Genomic DNA, 22,968 nt, shown 5'->3' with positions numbered 1-22,968 from the left:
GCTACTTTTTACTTTCTAATGTAGCTGGAAAATACTTTCAAAGCAAAAACTGTTCATTTGTAACTCACGGTGCTGGTTGCAATATCCTGACACTTGAGCTGCTATTGAGCCAATTCACACCTTATCTAAATGATTTTGGAAAACAGGTTTTTTCTTAAATGTTCTTATTTTGTAATTAGCAAAATGAACTAACAGGTATTTTTTTCCCTCACAATGAATTGACCACAGTAGTTCTGTGGTAAATTTGTGATGAAATTATGGGGAGTTGGTGAATGCAGTTTGTACATTCGTTTTGCGTAATTTATTTTCAGTGGTTTGTGTTGTGAAATGCACCAGTGTGCCTGTCTCAAGTTGATAAAACTTTCGGGATGCTTCTTTTTATTTTAGTGCCATATTTATTTATTTTTTAGTTTCAAGACAAGAGGCGGCTATAGAATAGAGGGCAGTAGGAGCTCAGTGTTGCATTCTATAAGCTCCTTTAAGGCCAATTAAAGTGAATCACAGTCATATATTTTATTTTGTTTTGTATCAACACAGCAACATGCTTCTCCTTATCGGCTATGGTGCGCCATATTATTCCTCCCCAAAGTTTTCCCATCTGTCCCTGTTGATCGCCAACAAGTCTCTTTCAGGCCCCTAGCTGGGAGTGGAGAAAAAAAAGTAAACTAGCAGGGGGTCCTCATTTCAGTCCAGCCCTCGACTGTGGCCTTCCAGACCAAAGCACTCTTGTATAGCTTTTTGATGGGCTTTCAATCCGAGTCCCACTGACAAGAGGGTTTATAGGAGGGGTAGGAGTTGTGTTTTTTTTTTAGGGGGGTTGGGGAGCTTTGCAGAGAGTTGGGGAGGGGGGGTGGGGTGGGGTGGAAAGTAAAAACTGCAACAGATGGGTCTGATTGTGCTCTCTACGCAAATTAAGGAGAGGGACATCTGCAGCACCAAAATACTGGTGGTCTGAAGCAATTAGGCCCCTGGTGGAAAGGAATAAAAAGAGGAGGAAAAGGCTGTCCGGCCTGCCAGTGCATAGAAATGAAGTCGGGCTCACATTACAATGAGCTCGGCCACAATGGTGAGGAGCAGGGAAGGAGAGATGAAGAAAGAAAAGAAGATTAATGTACAGAGAAGCAAGCAAGAACATTTGCAGCACTAGGCCGTAAAACAAGAGGAGTGGCTTCAGGATTCAGACTCGGCTATAAAGTGTCCTTTCTTACCATCGTCCCAAATCTGGGGGCCATTTTCAGAGGTGTCATCTCAGAGGTTCAGTGTTTTTTTTTCCTTGGGGAGATGACATGATAATGCAGGGTCATCTTCAGGATTATACTTTTTTTTTAATGTATTCTTTGTCGATTGGTTTTGGTAACTTGGGATAGACTGCGCAGGGGGAAAAAGGAAGAAATGCTACCGGGGTGTTTACAAGATTCCCTGCGGGAAATCTGTGCAACAATGCAGTCACTTGTGCAGATTTGCATAATCCAGCCTAATGAAACAGTCACGTGTTGTGTGAAATAACTGGGGCAAGTTACTGGGTAGATTGCTGGGAAGCTAGTTGATTTCTTGCTCTGAGTTGCTGGCTAGTTAAACATAGGCTGTCATATCTGCTGTCATATACTCCATGCACAAACATGTTCATCAACAGGAGCATAAAGGGCATAACTTTCCTGTGATGAATGCCAATTGACATATAAAGTAAAAAAAGGAAGGGGTATGCCCACCTTGCAAATAAAATGTATATAGCAAAGGAAAAACTGAAACTAAGTATGATACTGACAGGTTTTCCAACGTTCAACATCATAGATTTAATAAATTGCTGATATATATTTATATATATATTTGGCCTGCAACTGCAATCATTAGTTGGTTGGGGTTACACACAAAGGCATCACTCTTGGGTTTAACTGTCCTGTTAAATGATTAAAAAAACAGGATTAGGCAACTTATCCAGACAGTGACCATGCTTTGTGCCTATATTCAAACATATTATAGGCACAAATGTATTCGTTTCTACTTAAATTTGTTTCAGCTTAATATTCCCTTACAAATATTCAAACCTACCTAGGTTCACACTTCTGTTCATTGTGTGTGCAGAAGATCTATACCTGCTTTCTTCTGACCTGAACTTTTACATGCACTATGTTAGGATTTAAAAACTCCAGAAATGTATTTAACAATAATTGGCATTCTTTAGGATAAAATATTGCCAATAATACCTCTGTGAGCCATTATTATTAATATTAATGCAAATAATAAATTTGCATCACCTACACAGGTAGTTCAGAATTATTTCTAAAACAAACAAACATTATAATGGGCTGTATTTTTTATATCAGATTAATAGCAGAATAAAAATCAATTAATTCTAGATATTCTTTTCAGAGATTAATTTAAGAGACCCTTAAAATAATAGTATGCACCAGAATAAATTAATGGGACTGTTTCTCCTAACATTATGCGACATACTGTAGATACATCTGGCTGATAAATCTGTATACACACCTGTGTGTGATGAGGGAAAAAAGGAATATGGAGTTCAGAGGTTTGTGGTCAGAATTGCTGGTAAAAATTAAAATAATGAGCATTTACCTGAAAGGTCTCCTGTCTTTGATTTCAATAGCTTCCACAAAGTGCTAATTGCTCATGATTGCTAAGAGGCTCTCATAAAGACAGGATTGCTCTTGGTTTGAAATAGGAGCCTTAGCTACCTAATCCTGTGGTTGCCTCATCTTCCAACTCAGACAGATTCCTAAAACATTTTTCCCACATTTGCACAGTCATTACTACCTTTCCGTCTTATTTAAATTAATAAGGCACTACCCGAGTTTGAAATCTTCACCCCTTTAATGCCACTTCCACTACACTCTTCAACCATCTAATCCTTTGTGAAATACAGAAATATTTCAGGTAAAAAGCAGTATTTTCCAGGATTGACTGTGCAGTTTAAAATGGTTCAGGGTGAGGGCTGTTCAATTAAAGAAGTGGATACAAAAAGAGAATGGAGGTCACTAAATGAAAGGTCACTACTTCATTTCATTTGAGACGTACATGACAACAAACTTGTCTGTGGGCATTTAATTTTTATTTTTTCATGTATGGTTGATTTCAAGTCAATACCTGCTTCCGAAATCTCTGATGTCAGATCGTCGAGAAAACAACAGAAGTTTTTTAATAAGCAAAGTTACTTTTAGCACACAAGGTGACCTTATGAAAATAAATGGTTAGAAAATGGCTGGACGGGTGACTTTATATTGCTCAGTGGAGTAAGTCAGCTGCTGCAAAACATTCACATCTGTAAGAGTGTTTCAATTTGGAGATAAACTGGCAGTGAGAATATGATTAAGACTTTAATTCTCTGCTAAGGCTTGAGTGTTCTGAACAGCAGACTTCGGCTGCACTTCATACATACATCTGGTGAACATGTTTACTTCTCTGTGATACACAAACAATATATGAGTGTAGTGTACAGCTTGTGGTGATTAACACAAATCTGATAAAGGCCTTCCCATTCTTTTCAGTTTTCAAAACCACAATCTAAAACAATCAGCAAATACCAAAACCTCCCCCACTGTGGTTTCCTCTATCAACCTAAAAAAATAATAAAATGGAGCAAAAACATTACAATATAAATATCATTCTTACTTTAATAGTATGTACTCTCAGGGGAACAAAAGCAGTAAAGAAAAATGAGACTAATCAAACATCAAGTGCTTACAAAACATGTTGCAACTGATACAACCCTTGCAACAGCACAGTGTAATTTTGCTGGTTTCAGTACAACGTCTATGAAAGAGAAAATGCTTACCACTGTTATCTTTGACTCTACCCAGCCTTATAAAATGGACTTCTTGACAGCAGAAAAAGTTGCCAGCTGAAGACATCACAACTCTTAATTAGCAGCAAACTAGGAATCATCACTGAGCAGGAGTTGCCTGGAACTCTCTGGTACAGACATGTCAGTTACTACTGAAAGTTTAGACCACAAGACTGATTGTTGAGATTTATTGTTAACAGTAAGATGGATTTTTCAATCCTATCTCCCTGTGAAAGCTAGTTAGAAGGTAGCATTTCTTTTTGTTGGACAGATATATCATGGCCACAATCCTGACATGAATGAGAGAAATGTCAGAGGAATCCTTTGACTTTTTAAATTCCTTAGAAAACAGTTATATTCTAATTAAAAGTGTAAAGGGCAAAAAACTGAAATGAAGAAATATGAAACAAAATTGTATTAAATTTTATTTTAAAATAGGTTTATACAGTTTAACTTTGTTTATAATAGTACTATAATAGAATGGTGGTATGATAATAAAAGTTTTTATTTCATTAAAATTATCAAACATTTTGCACAGTAGCTTAGTGCGCTAAACTATATGCACAATATAGTAACTATAATAATTGATTTAATACTTTATCACATCACCCTCATGTCTTTTTTATGAACACTATGTGAAATAACCAATATCAAACCCTCTCTAATCAAAGTAGATGATGTAACATGGAACAAAATCAATCTGCAGTCAGTTCTTGCAAAGCAAAATTTTTAACATACAATATATTAGCAGTTGATTTTTGCAATATTAACAAATGTTTGCTGAAGCTTTTTGTTTTTTAAAAAACTTTTCTGAAACCATACAATTAATGGAGGTGTAAAACAAGAATTATGCATATGTTCATTATCTTATGAATTCTGAAACATGGTCTGTTTCAACTTTTTTTCTGGGCACCTCTGAGCCAGGAACCTAACAATTACTACTTTCCTCTTTTTACATTTCTGTGATAATTAAGTGCTGTGCTCGCGTTGTGCTATACATTACACTCTATGAGGATCCAAGCCAAGGAATAATAACCTCTACTTTCTACATTCTGTAATGGTTAGATGTGCCTTATTTAATTTAGCAAAGTCAAAATGTGACACTATAATCACACGTTCTGTAATCGTGTTTTGAATTTATCCCTTTAGTCTTTAATGACATTTAACCTCCTCTTCCATGCTTATTAAAGTGGGCAGCTAATCTGTAATTGAGGGGAATTTCATCACAGCTCGAAATAATGGGAAAAGGAAGCAGAATATCCTGTCTTTTGTTCCTTGCAAGTAGTATTTTTCTTGGCGTTTGCTTGTTTTTTGGTAATGACTGTTAAATACTGCGGAATGACTCCATCAGTGCAGATGGGAATTCAGTCAAGCTCAGCTGCTGGAACTGTATTGAAAAGCCAAAAATTCAACAATTTCAATGCACAGCCCTTTCCGTAAGCTTACTGTGGTATTCCATGGTTGAAACACAGTGGGGTGTTGTGAAGCATTGTGAAAAAAGGGGAAAAGAGTGACAAAGTATTGCAGAGATCACAGTTATAATTAACCAGACAACTCAGTTAAAATCAAATTCTGTTTTGCCATGATGTTTTAGTGAAGGAAGCCAAATACAGCACCTACAGTACATCAACAGGAATAGGCCATAGGGGATTTAAACCCAGAATCTTCTAGTTAGAATAGATCTAACTCCTATTCCACACTGCCAGCCAAATAAATACTTGCAATGGGTACACGAAAAACACTGGATCATATAACTTTACTAAACATCAATGATAGCAAAGAAGGGAAGTCAATGTTAGACTTTATTCACAACATCGCGCCTCCTGTGGGTCACTCTCTAGCATGGTTGTATGATACTGCTTCTCAGCTTTTGGCACCTGAGGGAAGAGTATCACTTAAAAGACAAATATCAAGTCTTCAAGGTACAGTTTCATCTTAAGAGTCTCCAGTTAAAAGCCAGGCTGAGCCTTGCTTGGTTTGAGATTAGGCATCAAGGTGGTATGACTGGAGGCACTTACAAAATTAATTCCAATAACTTAGAGTAAAAAGCTTCACTCTGCCCTTAGAATCCAGGTGGTTTGACAAGCAGTGAGCTCTAGTCCACACAGGCCCTAAATGTGTGGATTATTTCTTCCCCTACTTTGTTGTAAGGTTGCGTGTTTTTCTGTTGATCTGTTGAATTGGGATAATTAAAACAAATCCTTCAGTTTTATTTCTGTATAGCATCCTTCACAATAAGTAGTCACAGAGCAATTTGACACTTATTTACACAGAATATACAGGAAGGGTTATACAATAAATTCAAAGGAAATGAATGTAAGTGGATGTAAAGCGGTTTAGTGTATCACAGAGTAACTGTAATTGGACTGAAACACATAAATCTCCATAAGGAGAAAAATACATCTCTGGGGGTCCAAGGCCCAGTGGTCTGCCTCCCCTCCAGGCATGAGCTGTGTGTACTGAGACAGTAGATGTGTGAGGCATGTTGGGGAGAGAGTGTGTTTGTTTTGCTCAAGTTAGTGTATGAAAGCAGAATTTATAATGAATTCAACTTATAAATAAACAAAGCAATGATATAAATTCATGTAGTTTCATATGGATTTTTTTATCGCTCTTATTTAGAAACATGACAAAAACGAGGAAGTAAACACATTAAGAAACATAGAATGAGGTTAATTAATGTCAGTTAATCCAGTCATTCAATTTGAAAAAAAGGTTTACCATTTGTAATGAACAAAACAACACGGTATTCTAAAAATAAAATTTATCTACGTATCTTAAACCGGATTATCAGCAGGAAGCTGTGGTTGAGAAAGACTAATTTCCATCTGACCAGCTGTGTCATCAGTTTTACAGATCTGTGTGACAGCGATAGAACGTTTCAAACTGATCTCTGGAGTTGAAGTGATGAATTCGTTGCTGTTCGGACTGAGTTTATTTTTTGGACTTTTTGGTCTCATCTGGACTCAACAGCATGTCAACGAGCGGAAATGTGGTAAGGGGCAAAATTTTATTGAACTTTCACTAGGAGAGATTGTTGGAGTATATACCATAGAGCATGCCATGACTTAGCCCAAGTTAACATTTCCCCTTTTCATCTTTAGAGTATTAAAACAATGTCCCAGACAGTATATCCATTTTTTTCCTTAATCACTTTTTTAACCAGATCTTTGTGAACCACTTATAAGATATTTCGGTTGTTTCAAACAGAAACTGTTTTTATTTTATCAATACGTTAGTCTGAAATAAGGGAAGTTCTTAATAGACCAGAGACTGTTTTTGCTGTAGATGTTCACAATAAAAGCACATGATCCTTATTCAAACATACCTCAGCATGTTTGAAATGGTTTGTGGGCTGTTCATGATACAAAGCTGTTTTTCTTTTTTGCTTCTGTGGTTGCAATTTCCATTTGTTGACCCACTTTTTTGCTATTCTTTATATAAATATTACTTTATATATTATTATTGCATTTGTAGATGTGACCTTATAAAATCGGGATATATGCCAGAAAAAATGTATGAAAAGGTTAATCGTACCTTAAAAATTGTCTTCAATCTAGTTCTGGGAAATCAAGATTAATACAAAGTCAAACTATACCTCAAAGCTCCTCACTCCAGGGATAAGTACAATGCTTTCTGATTCACAAACACAACTTTTATTTTTATGCAGGACCTCCTCCTTCCCGGAGCCTCACCCTCTATCAAAAGTGTGAAAATGGAGTCATCAATAACTTCTTGAACGCCTCCAGTCAATCCACTTTAACTGGTCCAGTAGCAACTTTAATAATCCCCATCGTTTACACTGTGGTGTTTCTGGTGGGGCTACCAGCAAATGCTGTCGCTCTTTGGGTCTTGCTTACCAAAGTCAAGAAGCTGCCCTCTGTAATTTTGCTCGTCAACCTGGCCCTTGCAGATCTCCTCCTCATTCTGTTTTTGCCTTTCAAAGCAGTCTACTATTTTCTGGGGAGCCACTGGACGTTTGGAGAGCCTATGTGCCGTATTGTCACCGCAGCCATTTATGGCAACATGTACTGCTCCATCCTCTGCCTCACGCTCATCAGTATCGACCGCTATATCTCTCTGGTCCACCCCTTTTCAGCCAAGAGCTTCAGAAGCAGGACGCTGGCCATCTCAACTTGTGCTGTGGCTTGGGCAACTGCCATAGCAGCCATGGCGCCATTTGTCTTGAACAAACAGTCTTACCCCATCAACGGCACCGACCTGATCATCTGCCATGACGTTTTACCAGAATCTCTAAATACCGGCTTGTTCATCTACTACTTCACATTTCTGTCAGGGTTTGGGTTCCTTGTTCCCTTCATTTCCATCCTATTCTGTTATGTTTCCATTGTGTTTTCGATGATTCGGCACAAAGAACGTTTCGCACGAACTATCAAGATCACCATCCTGGTACTGACTGTTTTCACTGTGTGCTATATTCCCAGTCATGTCATTCTGTTGCTTCATTACTTCAGAGATAAAGCCTGGCAGGACCCCCTCTTGTATTTGGCCTACATGATTGGCCTAGCCCTCAGCACGTTCAACAGCGCTATTGACCCTTTTCTTTACTACTACGTGTCGGATGATTTCAGAGCCAAAGTCAAGGGGGCGTTGGTTGGGCTAAGGACACAAGAAAGCACTCAGGGATCACAAACAACACAACAATCCTCTAACAAATTGAAGTCGGAAGAAATCATATAATTTGTAAAAAAACTAACTCTTTAGAAAAAGAAGAAAGGACATGATGGACTGACATTTGACATTTGTTTTTTAAATAATACCTTCATTTTGATAGTGGTTGCTACACACACATAATTATCTTTTCGATCATAATAATAAGAAGAATAATCCTACTGACAAGCTGTAAAATAGAGGTATAAATGATCCTCATTTCTACTTTTAAAGATACTATTTATTTAGCTAATGCCTTTATTCAAGACAACTCACATTGAAAACAATGAACTGTACAAAGTACACACTGCACAAGAAACATGCAGAACACAAAGTAGTACCAATAAGATTATTGGTTACTATAATTTCTCAAAATAATTCAATATTTCAAACTCTGATGGTTTGTCTTGTTTTGATAAAGAAGCAAGGAACTCGAAGATATGGTCATATAAAATAAGAATTGTATTTAAGAACTAATTAGAATGCCTCAACTGCTAAATGAAATATGCTCTGTTGACCAAGAAACAATAATGATAGTGCAATAAATATTTAACAAAATATTATTTTCTATATTTTCACATGGTGTGATTGCTTATAAGTAGTATGCACAGTAAGTACCAATTATTAAACAATGAGAATGAGGATATAGAAATATAATCTGATGAAAACCACAATCAGTGTTGGAAGATTTCAGGGCTTCTTATAACCTCACAGACAAAAAAATACTATGAAAAGGTAATTCATACTTACCAATGAAGGTGATATTGCTTTGTGAAAGACCATGTCTGTTAAAAAGACCATGTCTATTTAAGACCAATATGCATTTTTAAAACTTTGTGCTGTTAGCAAAATGCTTGAAAATAAAAAAAACATATGAATAATTGTCATTGTCATTGTCAGAAGCTGGACTTTGTGTTCTTGAGGCTTATTTATCTATTATAACTTATTTGCTTTTTCTCTCACACAATTACGGAAATAATTGAGCTACATCCTTTATTTCTGAACCAATAAAAAATAATTTATTTTATAGCATTTTTGTGTAAACAAGCCAATGTATATATCAACCAATGTCTATCAGTCAGACCCCTTATAGAAAGCCTGTCTAGGAAGCAAGTAGCAAGTAGCTTGGTTCTGAGAAAGTAATTCTGAGAAAGGATATGAAGCAAATAGTTCATTTTAAGAATGTCTTATGTGCTTAGTCTTCAACATATGCTAAGTCATAAATGAAAACAGCCAGCATGAGTGACTATAGCGTATAAAAATGAAAGTCACAATAACACAAAAGCCCACAATCTTCAACCATATCACCTGCTTCATTTTCTTTTAACTTTATTTACTATTCTTGTAAAGCATGTTGAGATCACAGCTATATAAAATGGGTGATAATTATTAAAAGAAAGGTTTGGATAAGAGAAGCACATGAAAAAATCATGCAACATCAACTGAATTCCTGAAATCAGACAGGCTGTGATGCTATAATCTTCTGCTCTAAAGCAATAGATGAAAAACAGAATGAAGTGCATATCTGAATAAAATATATTCCAGAAAGCTTTCATTGTCAGTTATTGTTGGTAAAAAATTTGTTAATCAAGTACAGGACCTCTTAAAACAATCCCAATTGTAGTAGAAATTGTAACATTCTTGTAATTCCCATCATAAACACTTAAAATTCTAACCCAAAGAGTGTAAAGTCTATAGGCTCTATACTTTTCACCTCATTTCTTCTTATATAGACAGTCTTCTATATTATATAGCAGTCTTACTGCTACAATTTCATGAACACCACAAAATACAATTTTGAGAATATGTTGCCTACAGTTGCTGAAGTCTTTACGATTTGTAACATTGTCTGGACTATGAATAATCAGATATAAACACTATGTAGAAAACATTCATTTAATACAAGAAACAAACTTCCTTCACAATCTGTCATTTCAGTTACATTTTTTTCAAAAAGGTAAATGAACTAGTTAAAAATGGCACATATACACTGTACAGTATTTACAGTTAATTTGAGCAATACATAAAGCTATGCACCATCAAAAACTAAAAATAAGAACATGCCAAAATTAAAAACATACTTTTTACAGAACAAATAACTTTAAAAAAGTTTCTGTTTTTAAACATGTTAAAAAGTTCTTGCTATTAAATATTAAAAATTAATCTTTAATGCAATTAGGTAGTGCTTAGATCACTGCAAATGCAAAAAGAGTAATTAGTTCAATTATTAGTAAGATGAAAGGAATTGTCAAAGATTGACAGATGATGAAGGAGTGGTAAAGCATGCATCTTAAAGAGTTTTGTAATGGACATCAGAATCTGAATTTTAACATGGTTTGTTTCATAGCTCACTCAGGCACTGATTTAGGGAAATAAATCACATTCACAAAATTTTCAAAATTAGTGATGCTTCTGCTGATCCCACAGAATAGGAATTTTATTTTTAAGCCTGTACTGTTGCTGCATACAGCTGTCAACTATGTACCGAGTAGCTGTAACATACACTGGGGTTGTGAAAATTCTTGCCAATGCTCATAAATGATAAAACTAGCTACTGTCTTGTGATAAGAAACACACAAGCTAGTTACTGCTTTAATTGCTGAAATACTCTGGTTGTATAAAATAATGTGTACTGCTGAATATTTTACTATCCAAAAGAGTACTTTGCATTTGTAAATGTACAATTTAAAAATAAACATTTAATCATGAAGATGTGGGTGGCCGTGAGTGTATTCAAGTGGCAGTTATACAGTAAAATGCTGTGATAATGAATGCATTTCTTCCAGGAGCACTTCATTTTAAATAAATAAGTAACATAAAGAAAAGCAGCACTCATAACAGCTTATGTAATTCAGTATGTAATAGATCTGGATATTATTTTCTGCAACTATAAACTATAACGTTTGCATACAGGTGCACCATAAATTGACTCAACCACATATTGGCTTATAAAGAAAAGACACATATGTGTATGAGTGTAATACACTTTGTGTATTTTGAGTCCCTGGGAAAATAAAAGTATTTGCATCTTTAATTTTGGCAAAACTTTTCATAGTCCTAGAAAAAGACTGAACAACATTAAAAAGCAGTAATTTATCAAATATTTATGAGTGAGCTTTGTACATTTTTAATCATTCGAACTGATTCTACCTTACAGAATGTGGCCTAAAAGAATTTGTATTTCAGAGCAAATTTCTGATTTAATTTTACTTCGATTACAAATAACCTGAAAACCAGTTACAATACCTGAAGGGCTGTAGTTACTTTACAAGGATGCTCAACATCCCCCTTTTTTTGCTACAACATGTCCAGCACTGACCTCTGCTGTCAAAAACAGTCAAGCAGTTTTGCAAAGCTCTTATTTCAGAGCAGTTGTAAAACAGGCTGAAATGAAAAGTGTCATTCCTTCAATCTGTTTGGTTGCTTGATTCTTATTTTATAATGAACTTGCTATAGTCTTGTGATACAGGCAGTAAGCTACCTTGAATACTAACTGCTCCACCAATAGGGTTAAAATATTTATGCAGTGTAGAGTTTCTTGCCCACTCTATCGTGTGCTCTATTGCAAACAACTTTGATATGCCTTTTCAGAAGCTATTTTTCCTGGAACGGTGTAATCAACGTGACAAAGAGATTCACGCAGAAATCATAACAAAGTATATAGGAAAGAATGCATAAAAAAACAATGTGGGCACTTCAGTTATTGACAATAACTCGATTCCCTTTTAGAAAAGAGAAAGATTTAGAGAGTTCACTTTTCAGTTATAAGCCCATGTAAGACCTTTGCTGTTGTACTGCTAAATACACAGAGTAGTTTTACTGTATCTCTTAGTACACTTTGTAACATTACCACTTGTTACAGGATATACCTAACATCCAAGAAATAAAATTATGATGGGCCTTAAAGAGAAAGACTAACAAAATACTAAACAATTGAAGAGCATGACTTCTTACATTCAAGAAAAGTGCCATCATTATTAGAGTGGACAGCAATTAATGTTACAATGATACTCTTTATTAAGATCAGAAATGTGATAACTTTAAATAATGTTGTTGAAGACAGAAGATGTAAGTGCAGTTAAGTGATACTAAACTCACTAGAAGTTAGCATCATTTAGTTTTCAGAATTAATCTGACAATTGTTAGCGGTAATGCAGAAATAAAAACAAGGTCTGTGAATATCTCCTCTGACAACTGTATCTGTGAAATTCCATCCACAGATGGAATGAATCCTGTTTCAAGATATTTTAACTATTTTCATGTTTCCATAGTTGATGTATTTCCAGGTTTAAGGGTCAGTTTAGGACAAGGCTTCTGTATATTTAAATAGCAGTAATATACAGCACCTTTCTAAGGGCAAATCTATTATAACAGACATTTATCTATTTTGGAAGCACTTATACATATCGGGCGAAATGTTTGTAAGACATTTATAACTGTTGTATTAGGTAACAGAAGGGTCCCTTCTTACAGTTGTTTTAAACACTTTCCTTGAATACCACAAATATGTCTGCACATAGCATAATTGCTTTGTTTTTAAGAAGACATAATTTTGTGCATTGTTTCTGTCCTCAAATTATATTGTCCTCATCATGCTTGGTGGGACTATCAGTCTCATTTTTCTTCACAAACACACTAGATAACTCTTCCAGTAGCCTGTCCTGCGTAGGGCTGCCATGTCCTATGATCTTTTTTCTGGGGTTAGGTCGGGTCATCTTGGAGTCTGGCTGAACAGTGTCATCCAAGAAAATGGGCTGACTGCTCCTTAAAGTATCCAAAGAGGCTGCTGGGGTGAGGCCTCTGGGACTTTCAGTCATCAGCACCTTCACAGGGTTGGACCCGATCATCCTGTCCAGGGAAGCAGTCTTTCTCTGGCCCAAACTGGTTGGCCTGTCCAGGGTCTTTGCAGAATTCACCCCTCTTACCTCCTGGGTTTCTGCGTCCGTACTCGACAGGAAGCTGGTCTCCAGGGACTTGAGGACCTGCATGCCAAAGTCCCCGACTTCTTCATACAATGGCTCAGGACTCTCCGATTGCTCCTCAAAGGAGTCCTGCTGCATCTTCATGGGCTGAAAGTCAGGAGTAAAATGGAGTTTAATCTGAACTCTACAAGCCTAAGAAAGCTTTATCATCTATGATGCAAGCTAGCACACATCTTTTTACATTACAATATATCAGCATATACTGACAGGCATTAAAACACAGCAAATGCTGTTGGTTCCAGTACTCATTTGTTACATGTGTAACGCTTCTCAGTACATTAATGGCAGGATAAGACTTTTTTACGAATGAACCAAGGACAAAAGACATCCAAAAAGAACCCAAATCTCACACTGTGATAGACAGACACTTTATTGATCCCGTAAGGGAAATAGCAGCTTAACACAGTCAACACAGCAACAGTGTAACAAAAAAAAGATATGTCAAACAGAAACGTAGATCTTCTATATTAAAGATCTACATGGAACTGGGTACGTGGAGCAGGGTAGTCAAGGGACATTTCCCAATATGGTTAAGATGCCATTCTGCTCTGTGCACTTTTAAACATTAATTTGCACTGTGACAAAGTTGAAGGCAGCACCATTTCAGATGAATGGATGTTGACAACTTGCGTACAGGAATTAATGTGTACTATTTGTCTCATAACACCATCTCGCAAGCTGTGTGAGTCTTGAACAAGTTACTCAGCCGGATTTTCAAGCTAGGACCCAGGCTTCTCTCGGGAATCAGCAGGATCCTCCAATTAAACAGGTACTTAGCAACAAATTGAGCTTGATGGCCTGAAATGCTTTCATTTGTAACTTTTCTTTTGTTTGTTGCTTCTTTTCATTTTTACAGTTTTGGCCTATGTGTGATACAATTCCTGTTGCACATATTTGCATGTTGCATTTTTAAAATCTGGAATAAGCAAAACACAACTCTCTCATTTTCACTCTCTGTTGTAATAATAATGTAATAACTATGTAACCCTATTTCAGAAGATTGGAGGCCTGCATTAGCTATTAGGCATCTTCATCTCTGCGCAAACAAGAAGACAAATAAAAACTAAAGCATCTTGTAAAGACTGCTTCTAATAAATATATTAGAATTAAAATCTATGTATAAAAAATAAATATTCCTATGCCTCAAATGTAAGAAATAAATCAAGCAAATATTATTTTACAAACCAAGTTATGTACTCAAAAATAACAAGGTTATGAAACACATATTATTTTTTATTTTTTAATAAACATATAAATGGGAAGAACAAAGCTAGAAAAATAAAACAATAAAGTATTTTAGCAATTAAATGTGGACATTGATAAGTAATGAATAAATAAAGAGAACTTATCTGAATGGAAATTATGTAAGGAAAATCTTCAGTGCTTCAATGCCTAAATACCAAACCACTAAAACCTTCATGTTTATGAAGATGTGCCATGAGGTCGTTATCTCTGGCTTGAGCTATACCCTGAGTGTAATCACAAAGCTTTGCCTTAAGGCAAACTTTAGAACAATAGAGTATAGCACCACAGTTATCTTTTCAATTCACTCAGTTTCCTGTACTTAAAACCATGGAAGAATTATATTTGTCACAGGAATGAAGCAATCCAGGAAACACTGCTGTAGAGTTGAAGCACTGATAAGATGTATTTTCTATTCCTCAGACAAGTAAGATTTTACACATTGCTTCTAAGATCATATTTATTCAAACAAATTAAATCCAGCTCAAAAAGAACTTTTCACACTTACTGTATGGTTATAGAAAGCGTTTTACCAAGAGCACGTCACTCCATGGGCATTAAGATCAAAGCAAGAACAATGTATTTATTTTAATAAAGCATGTGATACAGATTTTTCCTTATATGTATTGGTTCACCATATATTAGGGTAGAGTGACAAACTGTTGAGATACCAATCTCTTGTGAGTCCCACGCTACCAGAACTGCAAGCACATGACACAAGTACTGTATATAGGTCAGACAGACCACAGGCTGAAAAGAAAGTCTGAATTGTTTTGCAGGCAGACAAAAAGCAAGGCCATACTTACAAAGAACATGGAGAGTGTCCTTCTAGCATGTAGCTTTCGCTGCAAAGACAGAAACAGACGAGCTATGAACCCCTAATAAAGCTACATAAGCAGGGAAGACAACACTGCGACAAATACAGGGAGTCAAGGGCGGACAGCAGCAAAGGCCCAGGCAGGCAGGTGAGAAAGGTTTTGTGCTCAATATGCTTCTTTGTCACAGTGGGAAATCTTGGAAGCTAAAAAAGTGTCATGTAATAAAAGTGCCTTTTACCAATAAAATATAAATTTCTGGTTGGGTGTTGAAAACTGACGACTGAATCCAAAGCTGACCTTAGCAACTAAAAAGGAGAAGAAAGAGCCACATGTCTACTCTCAGTCACACTCTCTGCTGCAACTCTGTTACATTACCAGTGTCTGATTGGCGGACAACATGGTGGAGTTGCTTTCATCTCCTCGGATGGGAACCAGGGGCATTGTTCCAAATTTCTGTTTGGAAATGTCCGAAGAAGAGTGCCGTCGTAAAACTGGAGGCCGGAGGTCATCGTGCTGAAAAGGAACCAGGGCTTGTTTAATGAAAGCAGACTCAAGGGGAACTACATGTGTGGCCTGAAAGCTTAGTCAGATGAGTGACTCGTTGAAAAAACCGTGGCCGATTAGGAATTCCAAGAGTTTTGAAAGGTGGTGAAGGGAGACGTACCTGGGCTTTCAAAAAACTGACCATCCAATCCCACATCTCAGCTTCTCCAGAACAACAGAGGTACCTGTTCCAACAGAAAGCCTTCTTACTAGAGTGGTGTTCCAGAAAATTCAGAAATACAGACTTCCACTTTGCATGTCAAAAGCAACTATCCTGAAGAAAGAACAACAGCTTGACTGGGCTAGGAATACACGACACATGTAATGAAACATACAACAATTATGCAGCTGTGTGCCCACGTTTTCAGGATATAATGAAGCACCATAACAATTCATCCGTAGAGCAACAGCACTTTGGCACAGTATATATATATACAGTATATCACCAATTACAGAAGATTTTAATATTATTACTTACAATTGTTGTCTGTCCAGAAGCACTGTAAAACCCCACCTAAAAAAATAATAATATTGATGTCACCTAATAACTGCAAACAAATACACTTATAATAATTTTCTGATTTGTCATCTTCATGGAATCAAACTTACCTTTAAAGGTTGGAGTACTTTAATGACAAATACTTTAAAAGATGAAGAGGATCTACACAGCAGCAATACTCTGTGTGTGGTTGTCAAAATGCAGGTTAATTCCGAATATAACAATCAGTTGTCTGAAAGATTAACATAAACAATGTCTTACTGTGTTGGTGCTTTGAGCTTCTTGCGAATTCCAATATAGATTTTTAGAGTTTTCAATGGCCACTCTTTCTCAGGTTTATTGCTCTGGAAAAATATAAAAATTTAAGAAGTATTTCATTTTAAATAAAAGCTGCACAGTGGAGACTTTCATACATTTTGCAATCAGCTTATCTGCTTAACTCAACTCAATTTAAATGTGTTTTGATATGCAAAACACAAAACCAGGATTATATTAATATAAATATATTTTCAGCATTATATAATTCAGGCTGATTTGAACATTCAGGTTCTTTGATTCTTCAGGCAGCTCTCTGTCCATATCAAGATAAAGTTGTGTATTGTCACCTTTTTGTCTTTCAGAAGAACGAGTTTGTGATCCCGGATCTGGAATGATCTCTCCTGGAATCTGTTCCCCTGCAACATTTTGGGGTGCTCTTCACGGCACTTCAGCACCCCACTCTTCACAATGTCACACTTGTAAGCTGTCAACAAACCAATCCACTGATTTTTTAACATAAGTTGGAAGTTTAATTCCAAACAAGCAGCACATCAGACCAAGTTAAAACAGACTCTAAGGCAATGAAAGTTGTGTATTTCACGAACGTTCTTTTCCATTCCTCTGCCTGCTGCAAAAAACAGTGCCTGTGACAGTTTACAAGAGTTTCTTTACTTCAATATCTTCCACTTCGGAAAGACCTCTGAAAAAAAAAACATCTGTGGAGTTATGTACATTACACTCATATGCACCACAGATTTAGAAATAACTTGTGCCAAAGCCGTTAAAACTTAGCGTTAAGCTACCTGTGAAGATGTTGATAGCCTCGGTTCTGGGAACCTTCTTGACAACGAGGTAGGCTGAACTTGGATTAGGCATCTTGCACCACTGCAGGGCCTGTTCCAGAACCTTCTCTTTGGGATGGAGGGGCCTCTCTGTGACAGAAAAAATATACGGATGACAAACGACAGCTTTTAAGCAATGTTAATGTAATGTTGCTAAAATATTCCTGACAAAGAGGATCACCCATTTAAACTCTGTTTTTCCAAATCATATATATTTTTCTATATATTTTACAATTAAAATTAAATTTTCTATTTTTTTTTCCCTTTTCATTCGACTGTACATAAATCAAGGCCTAGCACCAAAGGCAGGATGTGAAGAACTCTCAGTTCGGCTTCACAATTAATGGAAATTTTTACCAGGCCATAAAAATTAGTAGGATATAGATGGAAACATTTAAATTAAACAGGCCCATCAGATAAATGGAAAGGTGTGGTACATTTCATGGGCAATATTGCATAATTGATGACACAGCTTTGTCACAGCCTACTATACTCATATACAGTTACATCTACATGACCTAAAAAAAAAAAAAAACATCTTTCAAGAGAGTTCAGAAGAAAAAGAATGGTTATAAAGTTGACCACTTCCTTACAGCATTTTCTGCTTTTTGAATTTTGGTTTTGAATTTACTCTGCAGTCAGGTGAGTTAAGCCTCATCGTGGCATTTGGGCTACTTCCACATCTTCTAAACCTCAGAGCGCCACACTGCCCAAAACCTTAGGGCCTTCTGCTTACCCAGCTCCTCATCCTCAATGGCTTCAAACGTCAACCAGACATCTTTTTCACCTGCAGGGACATTTCTCATGTACAAGACCTGGTTGGTTAGTTCCTCAGCGCACATGGTTGGAGATACCTAACAAAAGAATACAAATACTGACTTACAGTAGCTAGATCTTAAAAGACCCCTTCATATTGCTGATGTGGAGCATTAGCCCCGCACTGTGGTGGAAATATGGAACTGCAGGTCTCCAAAGGTGTGACTTTTTCCCATTCAAATTCACTTTTTACTCATTCCAGCCAAAGACAAACATGTTCAAAGCAAAATTAAAGAAATCCTAATCATGGCAGTTGGGAAGGAAAGATGTTATGAAAATCTACATAAAAAAACATTTCATCCAGGTAAATTTTGTGTGAGATGTCAATGTAAAATGGTGCACCAATAAATTTCTTTTCATGACTATAAAGGACTTGAGTCATTTAGATTCACCTTTAGTCTGCTAGCACTTACAACATATACAAAAAAGTTTGCAAAATATGCATTAGGAAATTTGCAAATGGTGTAATTTCTTACCAGCAGAAATACATTATAATTGAAAAGCAATACCCAGAGGAGTAATTAGCTTGAATATGGCTGTGAGTCTTAGTCATATTTTGTAGACTCTTTGTAGCCATGTGGCGACAAAAAAGACAAAGAAGATCTTCAACCAAAACAGTTTGCTTCTTACCTTAAGTGTGATGCAGCAATCGGGCAACTTCTTCTCCAGGTATACTTCAATAATCAAATCACCTGCTTGGGACAGCTAGCAGATCAGTAAAGAAAAAAAGCATATATAAAAACCATACAATCACAGGGCATCAAAAATAAAGGTGTGAATTTAAATATATTGATTATATTCATAGTGCAATATTAGTAAAACAAAACTACTTATCATTAGGTGACTAGTCATGCGATTTACCAAGGTCAGATTGCTATTACCTGTACATCCTTCCAGGTGGTGATCAGACTGATCTCCAGTTCAATCTGTGTCTGCTGCTCATCATCAATCTAAAACAATCAGCAGTTTTTAAGTGAACATAATACTGCTCGACTGTTTTATTTCAAAAGCTCTTTTTTGATTGATAGCCCCTCACTCTAGAAACTATCTGCGTTTTCACATTCAATATTTCCAGGCCAGACATCTCTTCTAATTAGCTAGGGCTTCCGGACATTATGGTTTAAGGTGGTAAAACAGAAACACCTCCACAAGTTTCTGATTTCACATTCCACCTCCTTCATCCTTCTGCTATAGGATGCAGATTCCATTTGCCCTTGCTTATTCCCTGGCTTTCTTAGTCCTGCACTCCTCCTCCTCTTTTTCTGCAACACTAACTACAAAATGTGGTAAACAAAACTCACCAGAATGACTATACGGTATAAACTGTTTTGTATATCTCCCAGTGTGAGTATGATTGCTGTATAATAAAGTGCATGTACTCACATCGAAGACATAAAGGTAGTTGTCAATGAGATCTTCAATGATCTTGACCTCGTGTTCCCCCTTCCCATCTGTCTGGAAGAGGCTGGGTGCAAACAGCAAGGACAAGTTCTTGGTGCACATCTGGTTCAGGTCTGCACACTTCTGAACCCTATAAATCCAAACAGAGGGGTTTTAAAAACATTCCTGTACAACGTCATTCAAACATGTCTTCATTGATAAGGTGTCTTTTACAGCAATCATTGCAAGACACCGTATAATATATGCAAATTATATAAAAGTAATTACAAATAATACTTAAAGCTACTGATAAATTATTATAATTTTAAATATTTATGGATGGCACAGTGGTAAGTAAACAGAAAACTGCAGGCACCTAAACATTATAAACGTAGACTGTGAAGAAATATTGTTTCTTAGTACTGTATTAATCAAGCTAAAAAAAAGCTTAACTCGGCGGTTTGGTTGGTAGTGGTCTAACGGACTGAGGACCTCATTCCGCTATGCCAGGAAACGAGCAGCTTTTTCAAGAAACTGGCTACTGGGTCAACTCTTTGACTACTCAATAATATCTATTAAGACAGAAATGCGCATTCCCCAGAATACATTAATACAGGATATAGTGTGTATATAATTATGGACCTGTGTATGGTTTTTGCATGAAGTGTACATGTATTATTAAATTGTTTTCATCTGTTTTTACACACCAGATCAAAATGTAACCTATTTGGCAAATAAAGTTATTCTGATTCTAAATAGTTCGAAGGTCTCAGGCATACGGCCATTTAGAAAACATCAACTCAATGTGTTATAGTCAAGAATTATGGGTGCTGACCTGTAGAGGTGACCAATAAGGGCAGCCAGTGTAGTCCTGTTGACCCTTGGCAGGCTGCGAATCAGATCCTTGTACCTGTCCAGACGGCGCATCTTATTGGAAATCCCTTAAGGAACAGAGACAATCAAATAAGTTGTTTCAAAGGACAAAGACTGTACTCCTTCAAAATAATTGTTCCCACCTCCTGACAGTACATAACAGCCTTCAAATCAATAATCCCGAAGAAGTAACGTGTGAGGTCTTAAGCTGACGTCCTTTATGTTGTAGTGTTTGATCTTCACTGAGATGTACATTCATTTAAAAGATTAAAAAGCTAATTGTAATTACACCGTAATGAGAAATTCGAGGTCATGAGAAAGATTCAATGACCTATATACCACTGCCACAAAAAATAAGCAAGCACAAAAAACAGACTTAAGACAAAGCTGAAAAAAAAACAGGTAAAGGAAACGAGATATTACCCTCACACTGTGGTTTAAATGTCTCAAATAACTAAATGAATGATTAAACATGAACCTGCAGCCTCCTTCCACATGGGGTGGAGATCTGCCATGAAAACAGGGTCATCGATTTCCCTGAAGAACCTCTTGAGCACGTCAGTGACATCTTCAATGAAGTTGTCTCCAATACGCAGTTTGACGTTGCGTGCGTCCTTGCGGAACTCTTCCATCAGCAGCTTGATCCTTGACTTGGCTCCATTTTTCCTGTAGATTCCTTCATGCCGTAGGCCTGATTTGCAAAAACATGATAAGACCATGGTTATATAAACAGTGGAAGAGCCAAGAAATTAACACACATCCGTTGAGTGTTCCTGACCTGAGGTCACAGTATCTACTGCAACTCTTCACAGTCAGTAACACCAGATTCAGAAGCTCTGGATAAATCACAGTGCTTTTTAATTATTAGAAAAAGCAGTAAAAGCAGATGAAAAATGTGCAGCTAAAACTGCCAGCTATTCAAACTGTATTCAAATGCATTAAACTAAAAAGCAATGCTGTTGCAGTACACTGCCAAACTCATCAATAGTACTTGAAAGTGCAATCTTGTTGCATTATAATATTTTCATGTAAGCTGTAGCCTTGATTACACCCTGGCAGTTTGAATGGACTCATACAGTACATTAACCTTAAAGTAACACAACGTACCAACTGATTTTGGGAAATTATAAAGTTGTAGAGCTTTTTGAAGAATTCGTAGTTATAAAACAAGAGATATGCGGTTTTGCAGCTAATCTGCAGTGAGAACACTTAATTCCTTTTGAATCACAAAGGGTTCTGTGACGAATGGATCATGCCGAATAATGACATCAAACTGTTTTTTATTGAAGAAAGTTAACTATGTACCCACCATACTGGGTGATGAAGGCTATGCAGCTGTCAACTATGATGGGAATATCATTTCTGCTTAGTTGCTGATCTCTGAGGGTATTTCCCTTCCCTCCTGCCGCAGTCTGAATGTCTGTGTACCAAAGGGAGAAATCCATCCGTCCTGTACCCTGAAGGTATAGCGTCCTACAGCAACACAGTAACCAGCTTAGATGAGGAATGGCATTCAGCACAATTCTGGACACACCACCACTGTCGTGTATCCAGGTAGCCGGTGGCTATATCACAAAGATGCTAATGTCTAGGAGTGGGAACTGTTGATCAAGATCAACCATGCCTTTAATGGAAAAAGATACTAAGATTTCTTAGCATTGTGTTCAGTCATTATTCTTGATCTTAAAGAGGGAATTCTAGCTTACAGTCAGTATAACCTACTTGGGGGAATCTTTTATTTTCTGTATTTCTACATTAAAAAGTGTGTAATGTAATTAGTTATTTAGTTGCACTCGATGCAAATACTGCTAACAAAGTAATTCAAACTTTGAAAAAAAAACAAAATAAAATCACTGCAATAGGCTAAAGGTGAAAACCTACCTTCCCTTTTCAACAAGCACCAGAATGTCTTTCTTCTCATTATTATCATTCTGGGAGGTAATACCTAAAAGGAAACAAACAAAACATGTAGCAGTAATTAGAGTTCTGGGTTTATAATTGAAAGTAATAGGTTCAGATCTTGGGTAGGACACTTCACTTGAGTAAGGTATGTCACCCTTATTGTTCCAGTATAACACTGAGTTGCTTTGGATAAAAGCATCTGGCAAAAATTTCGTAATTGTAATTTTAATGCCAATACTTGGCTTATTTGAAAGAATTCTAGTAATAGAATTAAATCGGTATCGTACAACAGACATAAAATTTATTATCACAAACATCAGTATCCACAGTGTATCTATCT

At 36.5% G+C, this 22,968-nt stretch overlaps 2 protein-coding genes across 3 annotated transcripts in view; one reads left to right on the top strand and one right to left on the bottom strand.

The window, feature by feature from the left end:
• The first annotated feature begins 6,643 nt into the window (after positions 1 to 6,643).
• LOC148650570 (proteinase-activated receptor 4-like) lies at positions 6,644 to 11,183 on the top strand. Its single transcript, XM_088604545.1, has 2 exons — positions 6,644 to 6,797; positions 7,473 to 11,183. Exons 1-2 carry the CDS (start codon positions 6,710 to 6,712, stop codon positions 8,501 to 8,503), a joined length of 1,119 nt encoding a protein of 372 aa, XP_088460671.1. The 5' UTR covers positions 6,644 to 6,709; the 3' UTR covers positions 8,504 to 11,183.
• arap3 (ArfGAP with RhoGAP domain, ankyrin repeat and PH domain 3) overlaps positions 10,356 to 22,968 on the bottom strand; it is a 45,192-nt gene continuing 32,579 nt past the window's right edge. Inside the window, exons 19-34 of one of the 2 annotated variants that reach the window (XM_088604542.1) lie at positions 22,608 to 22,671; positions 22,036 to 22,199; positions 21,205 to 21,417; positions 20,689 to 20,794; positions 19,857 to 20,004; positions 19,355 to 19,423; positions 19,104 to 19,178; positions 18,394 to 18,511; positions 17,619 to 17,747; positions 17,163 to 17,299; positions 16,819 to 16,901; positions 16,537 to 16,572; positions 16,180 to 16,243; positions 15,891 to 16,028; positions 15,504 to 15,542; positions 10,356 to 13,542 (exon numbers count right to left, since the gene is read on the bottom strand). In XM_088604542.1, coding sequence (XP_088460668.1) covers positions 13,045 to 13,542; positions 15,504 to 15,542; positions 15,891 to 16,028; positions 16,180 to 16,243; positions 16,537 to 16,572; positions 16,819 to 16,901; positions 17,163 to 17,299; positions 17,619 to 17,747; positions 18,394 to 18,511; positions 19,104 to 19,178; positions 19,355 to 19,423; positions 19,857 to 20,004; positions 20,689 to 20,794; positions 21,205 to 21,417; positions 22,036 to 22,199; positions 22,608 to 22,671 — 2,081 coding nt within the window. In that variant the 3' untranslated portion in view covers positions 10,356 to 13,044. The remainder of the gene's footprint in view (positions 13,543 to 15,503; positions 15,543 to 15,890; positions 16,029 to 16,179; positions 16,244 to 16,536; positions 16,573 to 16,818; positions 16,902 to 17,162; positions 17,300 to 17,618; positions 17,748 to 18,393; positions 18,512 to 19,103; positions 19,179 to 19,354; positions 19,424 to 19,856; positions 20,005 to 20,688; positions 20,795 to 21,204; positions 21,418 to 22,035; positions 22,200 to 22,607; positions 22,672 to 22,968) is intronic. The other variant, XM_088604543.1, reaches the window with a different exon arrangement.

Source organism: Lepisosteus platostomus, chromosome 13, assembly GCF_059453375.1.
Source record: "Lepisosteus platostomus isolate fLepPlt1 chromosome 13, fLepPlt1.hap1, whole genome shotgun sequence".
NCBI classification, from domain to species: domain Eukaryota; kingdom Metazoa; phylum Chordata; class Actinopteri; order Semionotiformes; family Lepisosteidae; genus Lepisosteus; species Lepisosteus platostomus.
Note: the sequence above shows the minus strand (reverse complement) of the source record. Positions and strands in the feature narration are given on the sequence as shown.

Bases quoted from the DNA above. Each gene is read 5' to 3' on its own strand.
- LOC148650570 (XM_088604545.1), top strand. From the start codon at position 6,710: ATGAATTCGTTGCTGTTCGGACTGAGTTTATTTTTTGGACTTTTTGGT. The intron at 6,798-7,472 runs GTAAGGGGCAAA...ATTTTTATGCAG, and splicing joins TGTCAACGAGCGGAAATGTG to GACCTCCTCCTTCCCGGAGC.